Source organism: Rhea pennata, chromosome 10 (assembly GCF_028389875.1).
Source record: "Rhea pennata isolate bPtePen1 chromosome 10, bPtePen1.pri, whole genome shotgun sequence".
NCBI classification, from domain to species: Eukaryota; Metazoa; Chordata; class Aves; order Rheiformes; family Rheidae; genus Rhea; species Rhea pennata.
In genome coordinates this window covers 3,672,534-3,694,633 of record NC_084672.1, presented here as the reverse complement: position 1 = coordinate 3,694,633, position 22,100 = coordinate 3,672,534, and the positions used below count along the sequence as shown (strand labels likewise).

The window sequence follows — 22,100 nt, the reverse complement described above, 5'->3', positions numbered from 1 at the left end:
AATTGGAAAAAACAATAATACCTAAACAGAAATATCTGCTTTTTTGTTAAGAAACAAAAATCTCAACCATCAGTAAACTGAAAAATTTAGTTAATAGTGAAGCAAATAGGATGAAAGATGATTTTCAGGGTCAAAGCAGTCCAGCATAAGGGAGGTCAGGGCCAAGCAGCCAGGATGCAGCTTGCCTCTGGCTTTCTTGTGGCCTGTGAAGACAAGAGAGACCTTAACTAAACTCTACCCTGCATGAGTCTGCACCTAGTTGTAACTGTGCTTTTGTCTGGCTTAGGGTCCCTCACGCAGGAACAGTCACTGCATTTCTCCCTCTGCAGCACTGAGTTCAGACTGCAGGCTCTTTACAGTAAACTCCATCTTTTGTAATACAACCACCCTACTGGAGTGATTTGCACACAGCCTGTGGTTTGAAAGAGGACTAACTGACTGAGGTTTAGCCCCAGTTAAGACAGTGATGACATCAGGCTGGAGGAAGCAACCAGAAGGCAATGGCATTACATTAGTACCCCGCTCAAGTGATCCCAAAATACATTGACAGTCCAAAGATAACTTGTTTTATCTGTTCAAGTAAATAGAACAGTCTCACAAGCAGAAAGCAGTTGTGCTTTGGGCAGGCACAGCACCCAAATGAGGGAGGTAGAAGGATACAGCTAGCACAGGACAAAGAATTTGAACATGGCAGAGCTGACTGCTTATAACTGAGAGGAAAACAGAATTGGTTTCTAAATGCTCTTTTTAAAGGAAGTAGTAAAATAAATTCTGCAGTGAGGTCCTAATTCTTGACTGCTTGTGGTCATTGCCTTTGATATTCTTGTGCAAGTTGCTGCACTATCAGGCAGAAAATAACTTGACAGCAAGAACACTCATGACAGTCACATAACATGGTGATCTGAGGAAGAAGTGGGGGTATGCAGAAGGATGAAAGTGCCTCATTCAATGCTTTTGAGATCTGCTGCAGTGAAAACACTTTAAGTTCATTTTCTTCTCTGTTGGGTGGAATGCTTGGGACTCCAGATTATCATAGCTCATTAAATTTTGGCATATCGGATCTCACTGAGTTTCACTTAGTAGATTAATGCTGGTGAGAGGTTGCTAGTGCTGTTAGAGGGTAGCACAGGGTGATGCTTCATGGAAGAAATGCAAGCTTCATAGATTGCTCTTGAGCTACAGAAAAAGCTGCTTTTTCAGGGGTCACATTTGTTGCCAGTCAGATGCTCCTATTTGCAGTTTTCACAGATGTAAGTGTAAAAAGGAGATGGGCCTGTGAAATGGTAATCTTTCCCCTTCACTTCACAGCTTGAGCTTTATTCTGGAAGTATTTATACCGCTGCATCCATAGCAATTCCTTGAAGTTAAAGGATTGAGCATGGGATTGATGATGGAACAGAAACTGAATAAGCTCTCTGTTGTATTTCAGGCTGCCAAGTTGAAATCAGATGGTATCCTCAGACTGGATCTGGATATAGTGGACAACGGACCACCGAACTTCGACTCTACTATCAGTGAAAGTGACAATTCCCAACCTCAGAAGGAAACTCCAAAGCCACCTATGCCACCTACAAAACCCACCGGCACAAAAGAAAAACAAGATGCAGAAGATAACACTGCTGATCAGGAACATAAAAAACCTTTGTCCCCTCCATTGCCCCCAGATAAGAAGCTTAAGGAAAGTATAGTATCAAAGGACAGTGTAAATGCCATGGAAGAGGATCCTGTAAGCAGAGAGGAGAATGTGGAAGGATCCAAAGCACCGAATGAGGAGAACAGAGAGACCCTCACAGAGGTCAGCAACAAGAGCATAGTAAAAGCTCCAATTCTTATTCCTAAGGGCATGCCAGACAAGTTAAAAGTAACTTGGGACCAACCAGACCTTGAGCCTAAAAACACAGAAGATTTGAAATCATCAGGAGATGGTAGCAAAGAGAATCTTGTGGAGATTGCCACAGTAGATGTTACAAAACCCCTTGTTCCTCCTAAGGTTCTGTCAGAAAAATTTCTAGCCACTGTAAATTCCAGCCAAGGTGACCCGGAAGCTGAGGATTTGGAAGAACTGGAGTCTCACAGTTCCAGTCCCCCTGTGAATGGGATCAAAGACAGTGAAGTAGCAGAGTCCACATTCCCAAAAGCTGAAACTGAAGAAGGAAATGAGAGAACCTCTGAAGAGAAGGAACAGCAAACATTAGCAGAACAGAGAGAGACTTCCTTAGCTACAGAAATAGGCCATGAGAGTTTAAAAGTGACTATTGAGAAGAAAACATCTGTAGAAAGCACTTCAGCTCTCAAACTTCGCAGTTCTTCTCTGGGAGACTTGCTGTCTGATTCCAAAACTACACAGAATGCACTTACAGGCCAAGGTTTCCCCAGGGTTTCCCATCACTGCATAGCTAAAATGGAGGAGAAGGTTGCTAATGAAAGGGAAAAGACAGAAAAACTTCTGCAGAAAGTTTTACGTGGAGGGTTGGAACAGGCCCAGGAGGGGAACGGACCCCCAGTGATGGCAGAAACATTACTCAATGAGGCAGTAGAACAACTTCGGCAAGCTACGCAAGTCTTACAAGAAATTAAAGATTTTGGAGAACTGAAAAAAGAAGCAACAGAGAAACAGAAAGGAAAGCAAAAGTCTCTAGTGACTCTTTATAGGAGAAGTGCTCCCTGACACGTTCTTCAAAGAGATTTCTTCCTTAAAATCAGAGCTAAACATTTGCCATTTATGATTTGTACCTTTGTGAGGCCAGTTTTAAAAGGTGGTGTTTTGCTGTGCACACACCATGTTTTGGGGACAGAATTGAGCTTTCAGTTATAGCATCTTTCTCTCTTTCTTCATCCTAGCCCAGTTCTAATCCTCTTAGCACAGTAGAAGGTTACAGGACATTGAGCAGTTATGAAAATGTGAATGTTCTTTAAGGACTTGGTCCAAAGTCTTTTCATGCCAATGGATCAGGACTTAAAAATCACTGGTAATTTAACTGAGTTAGATTTTTGAAAGGAGCAGAAAATGGCTATTTTAGCAAAAGCCCTTATTTATCTGTATTTACAGATATGCCAATACCCAGATTACACTAGCATCCCTATAGTTTTGCCAGTTAAATCATTAAAGGAGAAACATAGTCGGAGAAAATTTTGCTAGTTTGTTCGCTTGCTGGCAAGGTTTCCTGCACCACCTGGAGCAGTGGCATCTGGGAATGTAAAGATAAATGGTTTAATCTTCTCCAAAGCTACTCACAAAACCACATCCACAGTTAAAAAGTGACCTCACACAGAGGCAAACAACACTGGCCAGCTCCTGACTGCAAGCAGCGTTAACAGATCTAGAGCAGCTGTACAAAGACACTTATCTGATTCTGGCTGTGCAGAGCTCTAGGTGTTCGCTAAGCACTGTGTAAGTGAACGAAAGTCTCAGTGCATCATTGCCAGGCAAGTATTAATTGTTTCCATTTCATTAAAAGGGAACAGAGGCAAAGATGCAGAGCAGGTTACATTTAGCCTCAGGGGTAGTACGTTATAGCAGTGCAACACATCTGCTTTTAAAGAACATAACTATCTGATGAGTTCCCTCGTTAGCCAGCTGTTTGGAGAGCCTGTGTCCAGGAGATCCCAGGGATCTTCCTAGGAGAGCCTGCCATTAAGAAGCTCGTTCTTTAAGGATGCTTGTTGCTTAGCTGTAGGCTCTCTCTCTGCATTGCCTTGGGATGTTAACTGACAGGAGCGTGCATATCAGTCAGGAAGGCTGGACAAAATCCACCCTTCTGTTATTTTAAGAGTTTTCTACCTGCTGTGTCCTGGCTAGCTTGAGAGCCGTGGTTTGGCACAGACATCTGTAATTTGAACAACTGTTTAAATGCTGAGTACATGGAAGGAAAGGCATTTTGCACACGCAGTTTTGGGGCTGGGCCCGGTGGCTCAAGTGCATTGAAATAAAAAGGCATTCACTATGCAAGGGTCTGAGAAGGAACTGCAAAAGGCTCTGGCATAATTCCCACAGCTCTTTGCCTACCTGCTGAAAGCAGGCACAGTTCCCTTGGTATCAAGCGATGATAAAATCCTGTCTTTGCACTCCTGCTGTATAGCCCTGTGCCTGAGCTGGTTCCCCTGCCCCATTCTTAACAGCATTTGCTCTGAGGAGAGGCATACGACATCCTCAAGGGGACTTGAGATTCAGGGAGTACAGAAAAGGCTGATCTTTCCAGCCTGGTTTTAAGGAGTGACACTTTATCTATGCTCTTTCCTCTCATTTGCCAGAACTGCACTCTTAGCTGACCAGATAGTTTTTCTTCTGTTCTTCTTTTCATGATTTTGCAGGTTCCACAAGGCTGCTGGGGGCTGCATACACCTCCCATAGCAGCAGCTCAGTAAAGCTTCATCTGAGCCTCGCTGAGACTAGGTAATGGGCACTTCAGTTCTGAGCACAGCAGTGTTGTCTTGGTGCTTGCAGATGTTCTTGGTTTGCACCACCCAGAGCCATCAAGACAGGTAGTTACTAGAACTGATGCTTCCACTTCTTTTGATTAGAACAGCCTGGATTTCAGTGGTCTGTCCTCCTCAAGCCAGCCATAGATACTGCATGGAAAATCACTTGTTGTTCTCTCACATGGAAAGTTCTGTGCAGCCAAACACTCAGAGCTCAGGTGCCAAAAAGCTTTGCTTTGGAGACAAAAAGATTCCTAAGTCCTGAGCCACTCCCAGGCATGTAGCCCAAGAGCAAACTCTGGATATGTGCAATTTGCTGCTATAGATTCAATGTGAACCAAGGGTCTTGCTCAGGTTTCAGATATATTTTAGGGCGAGGGCTAATTAAAAAGAGACAACATTCAGTGCCTATCTGCTATCTAAATATATTTTTCTGGATAAGCACTTTACCGAATGCTGTGTGATATGAACGTGAGTTGTCAGAACCTGGTGTGCACTGGAAGTTTAGGGACATCAGCTTCAAAGAGCAGGCGAGCTTTTGCAAGACATAGTTGTATAACAAGAGATAAACTAGATTGGGAAAAACAGGTCATGCCAATAGGAAGACACACAAACCAGGGCAAATCCCAGGTACAAGTTCATATCTCAAAGTTGAAGCCAATCCTAAACTTGAGGACGGTCAAATCAAAGCCTGGAACTGAAAATCCTTGCGAATGGAAATAGCTCATGGGATAACTTAGTCCCATAATGTACACAGACACCTCTGCTCTCAGAGGTGTTTTTTCATGGCAGTGTGTTCTGTCGATATTTATCTGGCAAATGAAAACACTGAAACATCCCTATCTGTTACAGCCAAAACTACAGGATGCACTTATATTTACTGTATATTTTTATATAATATTGAATATCCTAATGAAAAATGAAAGAGTACCTGACATTTTACTGAATACCCCTCAGTAGGAATCTTAACAGAAAAAAATATATATATACCTATAAGGAAATGGGTAAGTTAAATCATTTTACACGCTACAGCTAAATACTGTATTTGCTGTACTAACAGAACCTACCAGATTGTATTATGTCTTGTAAATAAGTATAACTTAAATGGAATTGCCATAGCACCCAGTAACTGAACTGCTGAAAACGTTACGTTAGAGACTCTGTTTTCATTTTTTTTCCCTAATAAGGTTAGCAGCTTCATCCTAAAATATCTAGCCCAGCTGTAAGCCTGATTCACCTGGACTTTACAGGAAACAATGCACTGTGTTCCTTCTGCAGTTTTCCCCCTTATTATTCTCATTTTGGTCATGAGCCAGTCTCTGCCTATGGCACGAAGGTGGGTTATTCTGTGACTGCCTTCTAGAGTTTCTTATGTGCTGTGCTGAAACAGCAGTGCTGGCTGCAGTCAGAGATGGGATTCTGGTCTAGAAAGCCTTTGCTCTGACCTCATACAGCAACTCCATCTTCAGTGTACATCCTGCCACCATGCACTTTTTTCCCCTTCCCTTTTAACTTACTCATCTAATTCCTGGATGCACTAAGGCTGCTTTCTTGTGCCTAAAATCCCTCTGGGCATGGAAAGATGGCGTGTAATTCTGTGTTTCAGGCTATGCCACCAGGTTATACATTTGTGACAGGAAGGAAGTGAGCTTGCAAGCAAGCAAACGTGGCCAACGATCTGAAAAGCAGCTGCTGTGACCGTGGAAAGGCAGCACTTTGTCTCCTGCTTGTAAAGAGCTTTAAGATTTGGCAATAAACCCCCCTTTTAAACATCAGCTGTTTAAGGGCCATTTGTCCCAAAGAAGAGCAAAGAAGAGCTATCAGGACCAGCACACTGCAGCTTTGCTGTGCAAGAGGGTGTGTTGCACAGGCTGTGGTCAGGCTGGGGTGAGCTCTACGCTGCGCTAACCACAAGCCTAGAGGAAGGAGAAGCGCTAGGGGCTGCGGCTGGCACGGAGCTGGAGCTGCTGTATACAGTGCAGTTCCCAAGTCGCCCTTCCCTGCCAGTCAGCTGCACTGGCCAGAAAACATAGCTGACGCCTGGACCATTTCCTCTGGCAAAGCAGTGGGAAGTACTGAAGCAGAACCAAAGGCCTGAGCTGGGAGGGAAAGCCGAGGACTTGAATCGCTCTCCGTGTGACTGCCATGTTTGGCCTTCCCTGAAAGAGTCACCTTCTTGCCTCATGTGCTCCTGTCCTGCCAGCTGCCCTGGGAGCACCTGAGCTGAAACAGCCTCCTCGTTCTCTGCAGGTGTGTGCCCCTCTCTGGCCTGCTGGTGCCTAGCCAAGTGCCGTCTCCAGTACTGCTGTGAGGGCTGTCCTTAATATCTTCATGTGGCTCCCTGGTGTCTACCAAACATTCAGCTCACGCTGCAGTTGTCCCCTTGGTGGTGAGCAATACTAGAGCCTCCTTCCACTGTCCAGGTGCCATCAAGTCACCAGAAGATAGGAAGCTGCTATCGTAGCTTGTTGATAAGGAAGGCAAGTGTCTAGCACTAAGTAAAACCTATGAAACATGAAAACCCAGACTTAAGAAGACACAAAGCATTAGCATATGAAACATTCCCTTGACTGTTTTTAATTCAATGGATAGTCATAGATTACCAGTCAGAAGAGACTGTGTTATCATGTAATCTGAAATGGAAAACACAGGTCCCTAGGTTTCATCTAGTGATTCCAGCAGAACTCAATAATTTGCAGTTGAAAAAGAGCAGAAAGAGCTTTTCCAATCACATGCTGACAGAGTATTTGCCACAGCATTGGCTAGTCTATTCTGATGATTAATTATTCCTGCTATTAAAAAAATGTGTGTTTTATCTTAAACATGAATCATTAACAGCGAAACTTTCCAAGATTTTCCCTTCCAACTTAAAAGTTGGAAAAATAGCAGGCACAGAACCTATCCACAGTGTTTAGAGAATAAAGAGCCCTGTTCTGTTATGCTCTGTAAGTTCACATGCTTAAAAAAGCCAGTGTTTAATTTGTTCCAGGAAACTTAGTCACAGCATTCCTCTAGTACCTTACCTCATGGCTATGCAACCCATAATATTCCTGTGACAACAGCCAAAGTGATGTTACAAGCCATTAACAATTTCGTTCTCTGCAGTAATCCTGCTGTCTGAGGCAAATGAGAAGTATTTTAAGCAACATATTGGCATTTTAAGCAATGCATTTCCATCTTCTCCTCTCTTTTTCTCAGGATTAGAGACCCAGTGCTACCAGCTTCACTTCAGAGAGCAGATGGAGGCTTGGCCCTCGCACCTCCTGCTCCTCAGCTTTGCAGTCCCCTCTCCCTGGGCAATCCTGGCTTATTTGAAAGCTCAGAGTTCAGAAAACATGAAGTACGAGGAAAGGGTGAAGGAATCCTATATTAGTGCATCTTTGCTACAGATTATATGGAAAGCACATCTATAGAAAAACAAAAACTTCTGTGGAATATCACAAAATCTAGTCTGTAACAAGTTGTTACAAGAGGGATGGTTGTCAACAACTTATGACATCAACCGGGTAAAGCAAAAGACAAAGTTGTCTTAATTTGCAGGAAAAAAAAAAAAAAGATTGAGGACGTTAGAAAAGTCTTCTAGGCACAGAGTGGGGATATTCTAGAATGGGCTCCACAGGGGGATCCCTTTCATTGCAGTTTCTCAAGAGCAGATATGCGGGGAAGGCATAGGTATATCCGATCCTGTTATCCTGTTCTGCACAGGAAGGTGGATGAAACTGGAGTCTGCAGTCTTTCCACCTATATGGTTTCTGCTGTTTCTGTTCAGAGGGCCAACACTGAGAATTTTACCTGATTTCTGCAGGACACTGGCAGAAGCCTCAGCAACCAGGCTCAGAACCCAATAACTCCTGTGGGTTATTCAGTTAAGCTTTTTTGCCCCTCACAGGAGATCCCTTGTGATGCTTAGAGCTGCAGGACAATATACAATGCTGGGCTTCAGAAACTCCCTGCAAGCCCTGCCCACACCTCCTCAGCCCAGCCTGCTCTGCCCGGCTTTCTTCCTTCTCTTTTCCTTCTCTCCTGCTGCTCATTGCAGCCTGTCCACACAGCAGACATGACTCTAGCCAGGGTACAGCTGACAGACTCCAACTAGCTAGCTCAGGTGTGATAAAGAAAGGCACAGCTGCAAGGACAGAGGCTCAGCACAGGCAAGAAGCCCTCTGAAAGATCTGGGTTGCATACATGCTTTTTTGCTCTAGCAAACCAGATTAAAGCTAGCAAGAGCACTCTAGATTTGCAGTTATCTACTGCTGACCAAAGGCTGTACTCTTCTCTCCCTGGTTTCCCATCTCGTGCCCTCTTTCTGCCCAAACAACTTATTCCTAGAAAGCTCAGTGCTGTGTTGGTAGAAGCTTTCCATAAGTTCTAGTTGTGCTGCTGCCAAGGAAGTCTCCTTACTCATCACCTCCTCTGGATTCATGGGACAGTTCCTACATCCCCAGGGAGGGTAAGTTTGCACTTTAGAATGCAGGCAGACTTCAAAGTCAGGAAATGAATTTTAAAATGATTTGCTCAAAATAAACAAATGAATGGAACTGAAATGTTGAAAAACCAAACTGAAACTAACTCCATGTTTTCGGACTGACCACTCTATTGGCAGTTCTTTTGTAGTCTCCTCATATTTAATGAGGACCTCAAGGGGTTTTGTGGATATGAATGAATTTAGCTTCATAATATGGCTAGGAGAGACACAGTAAGTTTCTCACTCTGCAGAATGAAGACAAAGGCACAAAGCATTGATGTGCTGAACTCTGAATCCATCCTCTTGCAGCAGATACTTTCATTTTTAACTGGTGACATGGAGACATTTTGCAGCCCATAAGTGGATAAAGTATCTGTGCAAAGATAGCTGTAAAATCTACCATATTGTTCATTTAAATGAGAAATAAGAACTTGAAATATTTTGGAGTTGTTCTGAGGGGAAAGACAAAGCCATCTGGAGCAGAGACTGGAAGGGTGTGTACTGCAGAAGCATCAAAGGGAGGAGGAAGGGAAGACGGGGGCAGACCATGCTAAGCACTGGCTCCCATTCACAAGGGACGAGATGGCATGCACAACAACACGGACAGACCCAACGTCTCCTTCCCTTCAGGACCACACAGCAGGGTCATATCCAGAAATGACAATATCTGAAAGCTGGTTCCTCGCTCTCCCTCACCCCTTGTTGAAGCATTTAATTCCCTCTTGGCCTCTAAATGGTTTTCAGACGTTCAATGATATTTTTAACAATATTAATGTTTTCTCCTCCCACCAACAAAAACTCAAGTAGTTTTGGAGGAAAGGTAGTATTTTTTTCTTCTAGAGAAATCTACTTTGCACAGAAAAAAAATGCTTCTTTTAAAAGAGAAATGCTAATCAGCTTTAGATGCAAGTTATCTAGCACACCACAGCACACTGGGATATTTATTGATAAAGTGCTAAAAGATCTCCAGAAGTCCAACAGAAGTGTAAGCCGGTATGACTAATTGTCTCAAGGCCGGGATCTATGCAAACAAACCTGCAAGTTCCTTTGCAACAAGAAGTCAGTTTTGAAATACTGGCAAGATACTCTGGGTCTGTTTAGATCACATCACCATGACAGCAAAGTACAACCCTGCTCTTAATGTACTTGCATGTATCTGCAAGGAACAGCGGATGAGGCAAGATAGGACTTATTTTACTGAAAGGCAAACGAAACCCTAAGAAAAAACATGGCCAGATACCACATGGGGATTGCAGCAGATACAACAGATACAGATTGAGCCTACATTCTCCGTGTGCCAGTCTCAAGCACTTGACTGGCCTTTCTGTCCAAACTGGGCCTGTAATCAGCTCTTTCTCTGTAGTACTGCTAAATCTTCAGCTGCAGGGGTTGATTTGCCTGAGCAAGGCAAATAAATTCAACTTATTTTCAACTGCCAAGAACTCTGGAACTTCTGAAAGGTTGTCAGTTCAAATGACAGCTACATATTTCAATGACAGTATTGCTCTCAGCTCATCTATATTTCTGCCTTTCTATCCTTGTGGGTTCACAACCACCCACACCCAACTGTGAAATCAGGGCTTCACCATAATGCCTGGCAAGAAATTTCCTGGCAAAACGTTTTCAGGACAAAGCAGAAACCCAAAACTGTTAATAAAGAAGTGCAGATTCAGAAAATTGTCCTGGTTTTAAAAAAGTACCAAAAAAAAAAATCTGCAATTTTGCTCTGCAGCACAGAAACATAATTTCGATAGTAAGAGTCTTAAAGGCCGAAACAGTAACTACATATTTTGATGGAGCTGATGTCTGCTTACAGAAGTCTTCCAAAAAAATTATTTTTGCTTTAATCTAGGCAGGGGAAGAGAATTCAAACCCTTAACAAGTCTCAGAGGAAGGGAAAGCACTTCAATTCCTGCTCCAGACAGAGAAAAAATGATTCCTGTGCACCTCAAAATGGGGCACAGGGATCCAGCCTAACTCCTCTGTGACCATTTCCTTCAAGGACCATGGTTTCATTCTCAGATGATCCAGTCAAACCATGGGCTGTGGTCCATTTGTTTTGGCTCAGGACAACAGCATCTACACAGATACGGGGTTGTTTTTCTAAGTATGTCTGTTATTGCCCAGAGAGAAAGTGACATTTTTCAAAACAATCATAGTAAACGTACAGATGTCAAAAAGAAGCTGTTCCTAGAATTTCTTTAGGAGTTTGGTCTCATTCCTGTGAAATGTTTAAGAGTGTCATGTTCTTCTGGTAAACAGCTTATTTGTAATTAAAGTATTTTCAATGCTAAACACAAGAGATGTAAACTCGGGGTCTTGCAGCCAAATCCACCATTCCTATAGCACTGAAAGAGCACAAGGACTTCTCTGCAGCTTTGCATGGTCCCGTTGTGCTCTGTGCAGCAGAGGCAGAGATCAGCTTCAGCAGCAGCCTCAGCCAGTTGGACATCATCCCTGTGGACTAAGAAATTTGCCAGCAGAATAGAAGGAATTCTCAAGCCTCCAAATCAGGACCTCGGGGGGACCTGTCCCATTCCCCATAGTGCATAACAGAAAATTGAAATGCAGCCTCTGCCTACCCCAGTTTCCTGGGATCTAGCAGATGCTTGTGTAGGCTATTTATCATCAGTCTTGTACTTCCCAAGGCTCCCTAACTGTAAGTCCACAGACTAGTCCTGCACAGATGCACCGATAACAGTAGCTTACCCTTTGGGGTTTAACCCCAACTTCTAGATTCAGCAATCAGCAGCAAACAACAGAAGCCAGGAGAGTCTAGGTTTTTTCAGAGCAACTGGGTGCTGGACGGCAGAGTACAGTGGCTGTAACTCAGCTGTGTTACAAGTCATCTCCACAAAAACGTACTGGAGTAGGAGATAATTGAGGGCTGGCTCCCAGAGGGAATTTTCCCTTAAAAGGATAACTACATTGTCACGATGCAACCAGCTTGCTTCTACTGCCCGCAGAAACTTTTTGCGAACAAGTCTGCCAGAGCTAGGGGCGGTGGCAAGCATTACAGCAGTCAGCTAGAAGCAGCAGGGCAGTGGCTGCTCCAAATGCTGCTGCAATTCTGGCCTGTCTCAGCCATCCTCTCCTCTTCCCATTAAGGGCAGCATAAAATGCAGACAAGCCCCAGAGGCTCACTTCAGTGCCACATAACAAGAAGCCAACTCCTACCACCCGAAGGGATACCTAAGTTAGGCATTGCAACCAAAGAAACCAGCATCAAAAGAAGTGCTTGCATTTAAAATCAGTAACATTTTCAGGAAGGGGTAGGCAGGATGCCAGAGGAAAGTATACAAAAGCCACAGAGGAATTTTCCAATATTTTTCTACTAGAAAGTAACAGAAACCCCAGCTTTTAATTGAGAACTCCATGGAGCAATTCTGATCAAAGCTCTTCACATAGGATCAAGGCAAACAAGGAGACAGCAAAACCCTAGAGTGGCCCCTCACCCAGCTGCAGGCTCCTGAGAAAGTAGAGCTAGGTTTGAGATCAAGCCCCCTCCCTGCCAGATCTAGACCAGTGACTTGAATCTCAGCTTCCTCTGTCCCAAAGGAAACTGCCTTGACTCTAAAACAACCACCCCTCTAGCCTGAGATCCTTCCTTGCCCTGTGGGCAGCCCACCCAGTTGGAGTTTTGCACTGTGCTCTTCTGTACAGCGCAGGAAGGGCTGCGGTGTGTTTTTTACATGGAAGACGACTGAAATGAGAAAGTTTGTTTTTGGCCCAGCTGTAGTGGCAGTCACAGGTTCCCATCTCACAACTAAAGCCTCCCTGTGTAGATCTTGGGTGAGATTTTCTGACTAATGTTCACGTGGTCTCACTAACACACCCCATCATGCTGCAGAAAAGGAACCTAGATCCAGTGCTTCCCCACGCCCTGATCAGCAGACAGGGCACGAGCTAGTGATCAACTGCCAAGTCTCAAGTGAGCGGAGACTCCTGAGATGGCAGTGCAGCATGGGCCTATGCAAAGTAAAAGACGACTCCTTCCCCTGGGGAGTGACTGAACCCCGAACAGATATTGTCCTTATATTACAGCTGGGGAGTCCAAGCATGGGACAGAAGCCCAGAAAGCTGCTGAAACAAATTTCCCAGACTCCTGGACACCAACAAACTGTCTTTACTGGAAGCAGGATCTACAAGCACCGAGCATCTTTAAGAGGTAGACCACTAGCAACTCCCTCCAGACCACAGAGTTCAGCTCAGAAGCTGCAGTTAACTCTGCAGCGATTTCCGCCTTTGTCCAGTGTTCACTCCGTTTGGCCACAACCCATTGCTAAAACTGTGAAGTGTCAACTTGAAATAGTTCCATTTCAGGAACTCCACAAGCAGCCCTGGAGATTCAGCACACTTCCTTAGAGCTTTAGGAGTGGACTTCACTTCCTAACCAGCCTGTCTCTGCAAAGAAAAGTGCTGAAAAGCTTCAACAGAATCAGCATGTTGGTGCAGTAAACAGAGACTCATCCAGAGATTAACAGCAGAAAGCAGGAGAATTACAGGTGTCTACAGGCACAGATTGGTTGCTATTTGGCTCTCCCTTTCTGAGTAACACCATGAAAATGAGTAAGGTTCTGCAGCTGAGTCAAGGCAAGTAATCTAAACTTCCTCTCCAGAACAGGAAAACCTGAACAGGTGGAGGAAGAGCCCTGTATATTCTTATGCACTAAATAATAAATACAGCATGGGATGTGCATGCAGTTGTGCAAGATCTGCTCTGGAGCCTGGGATCCGCAAGCATGTCCCAGTGGGAGACCCTGTGGTGGAAACGTATGACAAACATATGACTACATCTGCCTTCTGTTTCCTGTGCTCTGTACAGATTAGTGCTCTGTACAGATAACCCTGTCCTTTCTCAGAGAGAAAGCTGGGGTTTGTGCTTTTTAAAAGTCTGCTGAGACCACTTTGAATCATTTCATACTATAGCTGTTCTTGCACTGTGTGCATCATCATGTCTCAGCATCATCCAGCTCAAGAAATAGAATTACATGTCTGCCCTGGATTTTTTTCTCACCCCTGTTTCTACAAGCACATTGCACTGAAACCAGAAGCAGGACAGGCAGAGTGTTTTTCTGAGTGCTCTATCCATGCAGGGAGCAGAGTTGATGCCCAGCTGAGATCCCCCACCTCCTCTCTGCTGATGTCATTATTTTCCATGCTGCTTGTTGTGCCCAGAAGTGAGGCTGCTGCATTCCAAGGGCTTTTGATGTAGGAGCTGTTTCTGCACCAACCACCAGCAGCAGACTTTAAAGAGAAGCCTAGTGGGCTGCAATAACATAAAAGCCATCAGGCTGCAATTTGACGTTAGCAGAGCTCCTTGCAAAGCACAAAGCTCCAGCTGCTGTCCCAGCCCCCTCTTCCCGCCTCCAATTCCAAGACCATGAAATTACTCATTAAGCTTGGAACAAAGCCTTTTCGATGCACTTGTATATGTCTGGGGGCAGAGACAGATGTTGTTCCGCAAAAAAAAGTTGCAGAGAGCCAGAAATGAAACATTTCCAAAGCTGCAGTGCTGCCTCCTAACTGTGTGCTCTCATGCTTCTATTGCGCTCTGCAGTTTACCCAGAACTTCTTCAGAAAAGAAGGGAGTGACAGCATCACTGCTCTGGTGAACCTTGGCTTCCACTAAATGACCTAAGGTTTTTTTTTGTCTTGCTTAATATTTAGCAATGGACCTGATAGCATGATATTAGAGTGACTCACAGCTGTGCCTCTGGCAGTCGATTTCAGCACTTTAGGCTGATGGTTTTAAAATCCTGCATTTTGGCTGCACTTTTTTTCCCTGAAAAAAGTAGGGAAACATTTAGGATTCAGGCAGTCCTTGGAGGCCCAGGAAGGCAGAGGATTCTCCCTATTTTTACATATGTGGAAGAGTTAGAATGAAAATACTGCCTGCAGGCATATCAGCGAGGGTATCAGAATTCAGTGGCTGGTTGTGGTTCAGTTTATTTGATGCAGTCGTTCCCACCTCCCATAACAAAACACTCATTCAGCTGATAATCACACTTGAACCAGGGAGGGTCAGAACCACAGCTCCATCACAGAACTGGTTGTTATCAAATTCAAGAAAGATGACTTTCCACCCTTTTGATCCTTCCCTGATACTTTCCTTCACAGTGTAGGAGTTTTAAAAGAACACAGTTCTTGTGTTTCAGGTTTTGAAAGACCAGCCTGAATTTTGCCAGTGAGGAGTACAAGGCCAGGGCTACATTGTGACCTGATGCTCACTGCAAGATAAGAGTTGTCACACCTGTAATCTCGCAGCTAGTGGTCACACTTAGGATTAGTATGTATTTGAGAGTTCAGTCACAAGGGACTCATACAGACCTGCTTTAGCAAAGCATCACAGAAATAACCAATTTCTCCCCTAAGCAGTATTTTTATAAGATATCCTTCAGGTATAAATGATATCAAGCAGGTATATTTTTGCTTCTCATGCATTCCTAGAGGATAAATGTGAGCCCAGTTCGCCATAACTGGAAGGAGAATATACCAAGTTAGAAGATGTACTGCACTTGTGTCAGTAAGCTCTGCATAAACTACATGGATCATAAGCAGTGACCTGATCATCAGGAATGACCTCAGCAACTGCGCTAATTGAGTACAAGCTTCACTTTCAAAGCTATATAGGAGCTTAAGTTCATTTATCTTTTCAAGAGATTTAAAGGCCTATGAGCTTTGGAAAGTGAGACGGATAGAAGAGAGAAATTCAGAATTGCCAATTGTAATTTCCAGCTGCTATTAACATGGATTGAGCTGTCAACCCCATGCAGCAGCATCTTGCCATACAGGGCTTGTTCACTTGCACACACTCTGACATTCTCTGGCTTTCCTGAGATTCTCCCCCTGCCAAAAGCAAAACGAAACTAAATATCTTCCATTTCTCTAAAATGTGATTTGCTCCCAATCCCATAATACTAGATTTTTCCTGAGCATGAAGACAGAAGAGATCACTGTGATATAGGGTGCTTCCTGAACTAGGAGCAACAGCTCTGCTGAAACACTTCACTCTGCATTGTCTGAAAGGCTACACAGGATGAGCAGAGTCTGGGAAGACAGGAAAAATAGAATTATAAGCTTGTGAAATGGACACTGACAAAAAAAATGAAGTGTTGAGCTCACTCAGATGCCATCTGTGTTTAATCCAGCCATCAGACAGTCTCTGTTTAACTAAATATTTGACTTCAGAATTGGGCCTGACTTATTACTGGCACAGCTTTCAAGCTCCACAGGTTCTCCTAACAAGCTATTCCTCTGTGGAAGCTCTGCAAGGAGATGAATGCAGTCTTTGAGGAAGCTGCTGGATCCCTTCTGAGACTTCCAGAGTGAGTTTGTGGAGTGCCACTGGTTTCCAGGGTTTCTGAAGGCTCCGTATGACTGACTAATCGAAGCTACAGGGCTGATGTTTGTGTGCATTGCTGGTATGTTCCCAGAAGGTTTTTGGCTCTCCAACATGTCACAGCAACAGAGTAGGTATCAAAGAAAACACCAAAAATAACCTAGTTTAGGACAACTAGAACTCTGTCCCAGACAAATAAAAGGTAAGATGGAGCCATACATGAAGCCGTATTGCTAGGGATCTAACTTGTATTCCATCCTAGCAAGACATACCAGGCAGCCTATGCCAGACAAGACGAGCCTCCAGGGCTGCAGGCTGTCTCTTGAGCCAGGCTTCCCCACTGTGGACACCTCTAGGGAAGTAGAGGCTTCACTTCCTGGACTACCATCAGCCATAGGCAGGAGTCACCTTCCAATTTTGCTTCCAAAGGAAGATTATAAATTACAGTCCAATTTGCTAAATCTTTAGGTAAGCAACTGTTTCTGCATAAACATATACTGGTTTGTGGGGAGCACTATATGGTTAGCTGCAAATCTAGCTGACTTTAACATCACTGTGTATATAACTCAGCTACATGGTAACTAGAGGCACAGTTTCAGAAGTCATGGTTTTAAGCAGCCTGACTCACAATTTTTGGAAAGCTAAATATTTAAAATAATGACTATCCTAAACTAACAGGTCAAAATTGTGCATGCAAATTAAGAGCACAAAATGTTATGTCAAATAGCTTGATTTCTAAGAGCATGTAGCCTAGGTAAAACCATTCAAGTGAAATAAACTCAAAGACTTTAACACCTTTCTGAAGAAAGCATCAATATCAGGACTATCAGAAAAAAAGCACAAATTATCACCTCCCTCTATCATTTGTTATGCTACAACATAGTGGGAAAAATCCAAAAGCTCTTTTAGATCTGCTATCTAATAAATAGACTGCTAAGCAAGTGTTCAACATTGTTAATAAATCCTTGCAATATTCTGTAGCTAGTATCAGTAGAAAGTCCTCATGCCTTCCACCCCAAGAAACATACCTATTTAGAAAGGAGAGAAGAAGCTGCCTACATTGGTTTTTTTGCCCATTGGAAACACTCAAGCCTACAAGCAGATGCGAACTTTCAATGCATCTGTGCTACTTCTCTTCTTAGGTCAGTATTAAGCAGCAGAAAAGCCACAGGCAATCAATCCTCGCTGATTTAAGTTCTGGAAGAGGTACAGACAAAGACATTAATAGTGACAGGTTAAGTCCACACAGCTTTCCAACGAAGGATCTCTGACAACACAACAAAAGACTAGCAAGAGCCAGAGGTCCCACCGAAGACTGGGATGTCACTGGGGTAGGCACAATATGCACATGCAAGCAGGGATTATTCTCTGCCCTATTCAGTGCAGAATAGAGAATGCAATGCATTTCCCTAGCCCTCAGGCACTAGGTACCCAGTGGGAAAGGTTCAGCCCTTCTCAGTCATTCCTGCTGGCGCCACTCCAATTTGTCTAAGACACTTAAATATTCATTGAGAGAGAGCAAGACTCTGTCTAGCCTGGTGCACAGACTGCTCTCTGGGGAGATGGGACACCTGCCTCTTCCACTCCCTGCTCCATCAAATCATTAATTATTTAAAATAACGGAAAGAGCAAGAACAACCCTCCTTGCCAGACATGCTCACAGCTTGCTGTTTACGGCACTCTCTGGGGTCCTGTGGAGACCAGAGTTTGCATCTCCCCTCAGGCAGAGGCAAGTATGAAACCTAGCTTTTCCCCTTCCCCGGGGGGGGGGGGGGGGAATGCTATACCTACAGAGCTGTTGTACAAAAGCAGGGCTTCTCCTTTATCCAGACAGACCTTATGTTTGATTTTCTTAACAGACTTTTTTTAAATTCAGTTTGAATAAAAGGAAAACAAAACACAAATCCAGACCGCTGAGACCAGCATATACACCACCCCCCCAAGTATGTAATTGCTCAAGAGCTTATGATCTACAGGGATGAGAGGCAACCCTCCCCATTTCACAGCTGGGCAGACCAATCCTTGCCCATCATCCCAGCAGCAGGGCAGCTGCACCCTTGTAGGTGCTACAACACCCTTCAGCAGCATGCTTGTGATGAGATGGAAACTACCGACTCAGCTCTGCTGCTCCCAGCACTAAAAAGTTCTGGTGCCCTTGCACAAGACACAGTTGTGCCCGCAGAGGGATGTTTCAGAAAACACAGAAGGTCTCTGCATTTCAGCATCCTGTCAGGACACTGCCTCTGCTTTGGGCCTGCCTCCCTGCATCTCCCACCACACGCACATGGCCTGCACTAGGCAGGGGTCCCCATGCCAGTGGAGTCCCCCAAAACTAGCCTGAGCCAAGAGAACAGCCTCAACTGCAGCTTAGAGTTCATTGCTCACTGCAGCACATTGTGGCAGGTAAACAGCACTGGCACCCTCATGTGGTCACCATGATCAGTGTGAACTCTCAGCCAAAACCAAATGTATAGCAAGGCTGGAGAATGCTGGGAGACACTGAAACGTGGTGGATTCCTCCAAGTATTCCTTCAGAGGAGGAGAGAGTGGCCCATGACAAGGATGAAACCCTGCAGAGGTCTGTAAGTCTGCACAGTACAGAGAGGGAGTGCAAATCAGATGCTGCAGGGACTACGTAGAGGAATCAGACAGCAGTGGGGCTGGAAGGAACAAGGTCACCTCTCCTATCCTGAGGGATGTGGGCTCACTCTTCCCTGTCACCAACAGCAAAGACAGCCCCTTTCTTCCCCCCACTTTCTGGATTTCTAGTCCACTTTGCTGTCTTGGTCACTGCAAAGCTATACACAGAAGAGATTAAGCCCTGCCTGCTGCGATTTAAGCTCAAGCCTCCCAGTCCTGCCCATCCTGGGTTTGCAGAACAGGTTATTCCTTTCTCTTCACAAAACTTTTCTTTGTATTTGAAGGCCAAAAAGCAACAGCATATACTCAATTAACCCAAGGTCTCGTTCCTTTAAAAGCAAAAACCGATGCAGACAAGAAAATGCAAGAGAGCAATGACACATTTCAGCATAAGCCTCCCCCAGAGCTTAGGGACATAGTGTACCAGGTCTATCCGTGATGCCCTCTGAGACAAAAAATGAAGGCTTGAACCAGAAGGAAGATTTTTCTACTGACAAAGAGTGTCTTAGTGCTGTGCTAGTAACTCCTCTCTAGGAGGGCAGATAGACAGCAGGGTTAGATCCTACAAGCAGGATGATACTGATCTCAAATCAAGAACAGCAATGGCTCCCACAGGGGTGAAGCCACTCTGTAGGGAGAGTGAACAGCTCCCCCACATCCATGGTGTAGTAAAGTGCAAGCAAATACAGAAAAGTCTGGACAATATAAGGAGATGTCATTTAAGACAAAAAGATGGGGCAGAACACATCACAGCATGTGCCCATCTGCACAGGCTCCTCATGCTTCCAGGCAGGCAGGGCCAGCAGGAAGCAGGACTCAGAGGACGTTCCCAGTAGATGGCAGGGTGAGACAGCTCCTCCGGTGCATGGTCCCTGGCTAGCCTGGGCACTGTTCCTGGCAGGCAGGACACAGGCCAGAGTCATCTGGGAAGGGCTGTTCAGCAGTACTAGAGCCAGCATTAGAGCTAACTCTTATGACTCACCCTGAAAGCATCAGGGAAACCCAATACAGGGGCAAACAATCTGTTTGTGTGTGTGTATGTGTGTGTGTGTGCACATATATACGTATGTGCACATGTGTTTATGTATATGTACACACACACAGTTTGCAGAGGTAAAATGAATACTCTGAAGTCAGTGAGACTTACTTTATACCTCCTCTGGCTACACAGCCTTGAACCACTGGCTATACATCTGGTATACAGTCATACCCCCAGATGACTGGGGCACCAAAGGACTGGAAGTGCTCTGGGCTATTTTTTTTCAAATACTAAATTGTTAGAAGTGCCATGGGGAAGGGAAAGGACAGGAGCTAGGACACCTTCTGCAGAGCAGAACACGTACAGGGCAATTTGACAACACCCAGGTAAAGCCTGCTGAACCGGCAAGCTCTGACACGAAGCCCCCCAGCAGGTTTCCAGGACAGCACGCTGGCTGTCACCAGAGGCTGTTACTGCAACACAACCTTGCTTAGAAACCGCCTCTTTATGCAAACACTAATCACTTAGACCTTGCCTCAGTAGTCTCCGCAGAGACATCAAAAGTACACAGCAACATCTGTGGTGCCACACTTACTCAGTAGATTAGATAGGGTAAGAAAGTTGTAGGGGCCAGACCTGCTTAAGAGACCTCATTAGAGGCTGAACTGAAATGGCCGTGGCAGAAGGAGAGGCTCCAGTGTGGCTGGACCGGTTGGTGCTGCCAGACAGTCACTACGTCGTCCTTTCCAAAAGGCAGCATCTCCCAAGGCTGGGTTTGATGGGTGGTAGCAGGGGCAACACCCACAGGACCATCACCCTGCCTTGTACCCTCTCAATCCCTACCCACACAGCTGGCTGTTTTGGACCCTGTTTTTTTTACTTACCTCCAGCCTCTCCAAAACAGCTGATTCTTCTCTCAGCCTCTGCTCAGTTGCTGCCTGGTTCCTCCTAACACCATCAATACAGAAAGAAAAAAACAAAACCAGACCCAAACTCAGGGTGAAGAAAGCTCCCAATAGAGCATTATCAGCCCTTCTCTCCCTGCCTGAACTCACCTCTTAGACATTATTTATTTCTATCTTCGCAGCATGGTTTAAGCACCAGGTGAAGACCAAAAGGGACTTGGCTGAAGGCAGAAGCACTTCTCTCCTCCCAAAGCTGGCCCTAAAGCATGTGCCAAGCAGATCACGGGACCAACTGATGCATAATGAGCAAGGGGAACCACCTGTGAGATAAAAAAATCAAACTGACTGTGATTCCCTAGCTCAATTTATTAAGTGTTAACAACCTCTTTGCAGGGGCTGTGCGAAGGGAGAGGTGTTTGGATGCACTACAGGCAACTGGCAGCGAGCAGAAGGGGAGATCCCGCTCCTACGTGGGGCGCTTGCACAGGCGAAATAAGTTTCCCCTCGTGGTGAGTATCATGTTGAGCTTCGCTGTCTGCCCTGAGGCACATCCAGGCTGCTGGGCGGGTGGGAAAAGCTGTTATTCTCCACACGGATAAGCAGGAGAGGCCCTTATTCCCCACGCCGACGGGCAGGCGGGAGAGGCCGTTATCCCCCACGCGGGCAGGTGGGCGGGAGAGGCCGTTATTCCCCACACGTATGGGCGGGAGAGGCCGTTATTCCCCACACGTATGGGCGGGAGAGGCCGTTATTCCCCACACATGTGGGCGGGAGAGGCCGTTATCCCCCACGCGGGCAGGTGGGCACGAGAGGCCGTTATTCCCCACACATGTGGGTGGGAGAGGCCGTTATCCCCCACGCGGGCTGAGCTGCCCTGTCAGAGCCGCCTGTTCCCGCCTCCCACCCCACCCCGCCCGCCATTTCCCGCCCCAGGAGGCTTTTGCGTTCGGAGAAGGGAGAAGCCAAGCGGGTCGCACCGGGCCGCTGCCGCCCCGGGGAACCCACACGCTGGACCTTGCTTTCAAGCAAAAAAAGCAAAAAAAAAAAAAAAAAAAAAAAAAAAGAGAGAGAGAGAGAGCGAGAAAGAAAAAAAGAGACCCCCCCCATCCCTCCTCTGCATATATCCCACGCAGAAACCCCTCACTCCACACGGTCTGTTTGGGAACAGAATGAAAACATTAATAAACGAGGATTTCCCCCCCCTCCCCTCCACTCCCCCCTTCTCTTTAAGCAGCAGCTAAAGCGGCGCTCGGCGGCTTCGTCGCCATCCCGCCCCCCCCCCCCCCCCCCCCCCCATCCCGCTCCGCCCGCCGAGCGGCGGCGACGGCAGCAGCAGCGCGGGCCGGGCCG

General features: G+C 45.5%; 1 protein-coding gene across 1 annotated transcript in view; it reads left to right on the top strand.

The window, feature by feature from the left end:
* The window catches only part of PLEKHO2 (pleckstrin homology domain containing O2), a 31,082-nt gene extending 24,888 nt beyond the window's left edge, over positions 1–6,194 (top strand). The window contains exon 6 of the mRNA XM_062583329.1: positions 1,430–6,194. Within this exon, the coding sequence (XP_062439313.1) occupies positions 1,430–2,668 (1,239 nt within the window). The 3' untranslated portion in view covers positions 2,669–6,194. The remainder of the gene's footprint in view (positions 1–1,429) is intronic.
* The last annotated feature ends 15,906 nt before the right edge of the window (positions 6,195–22,100 follow it).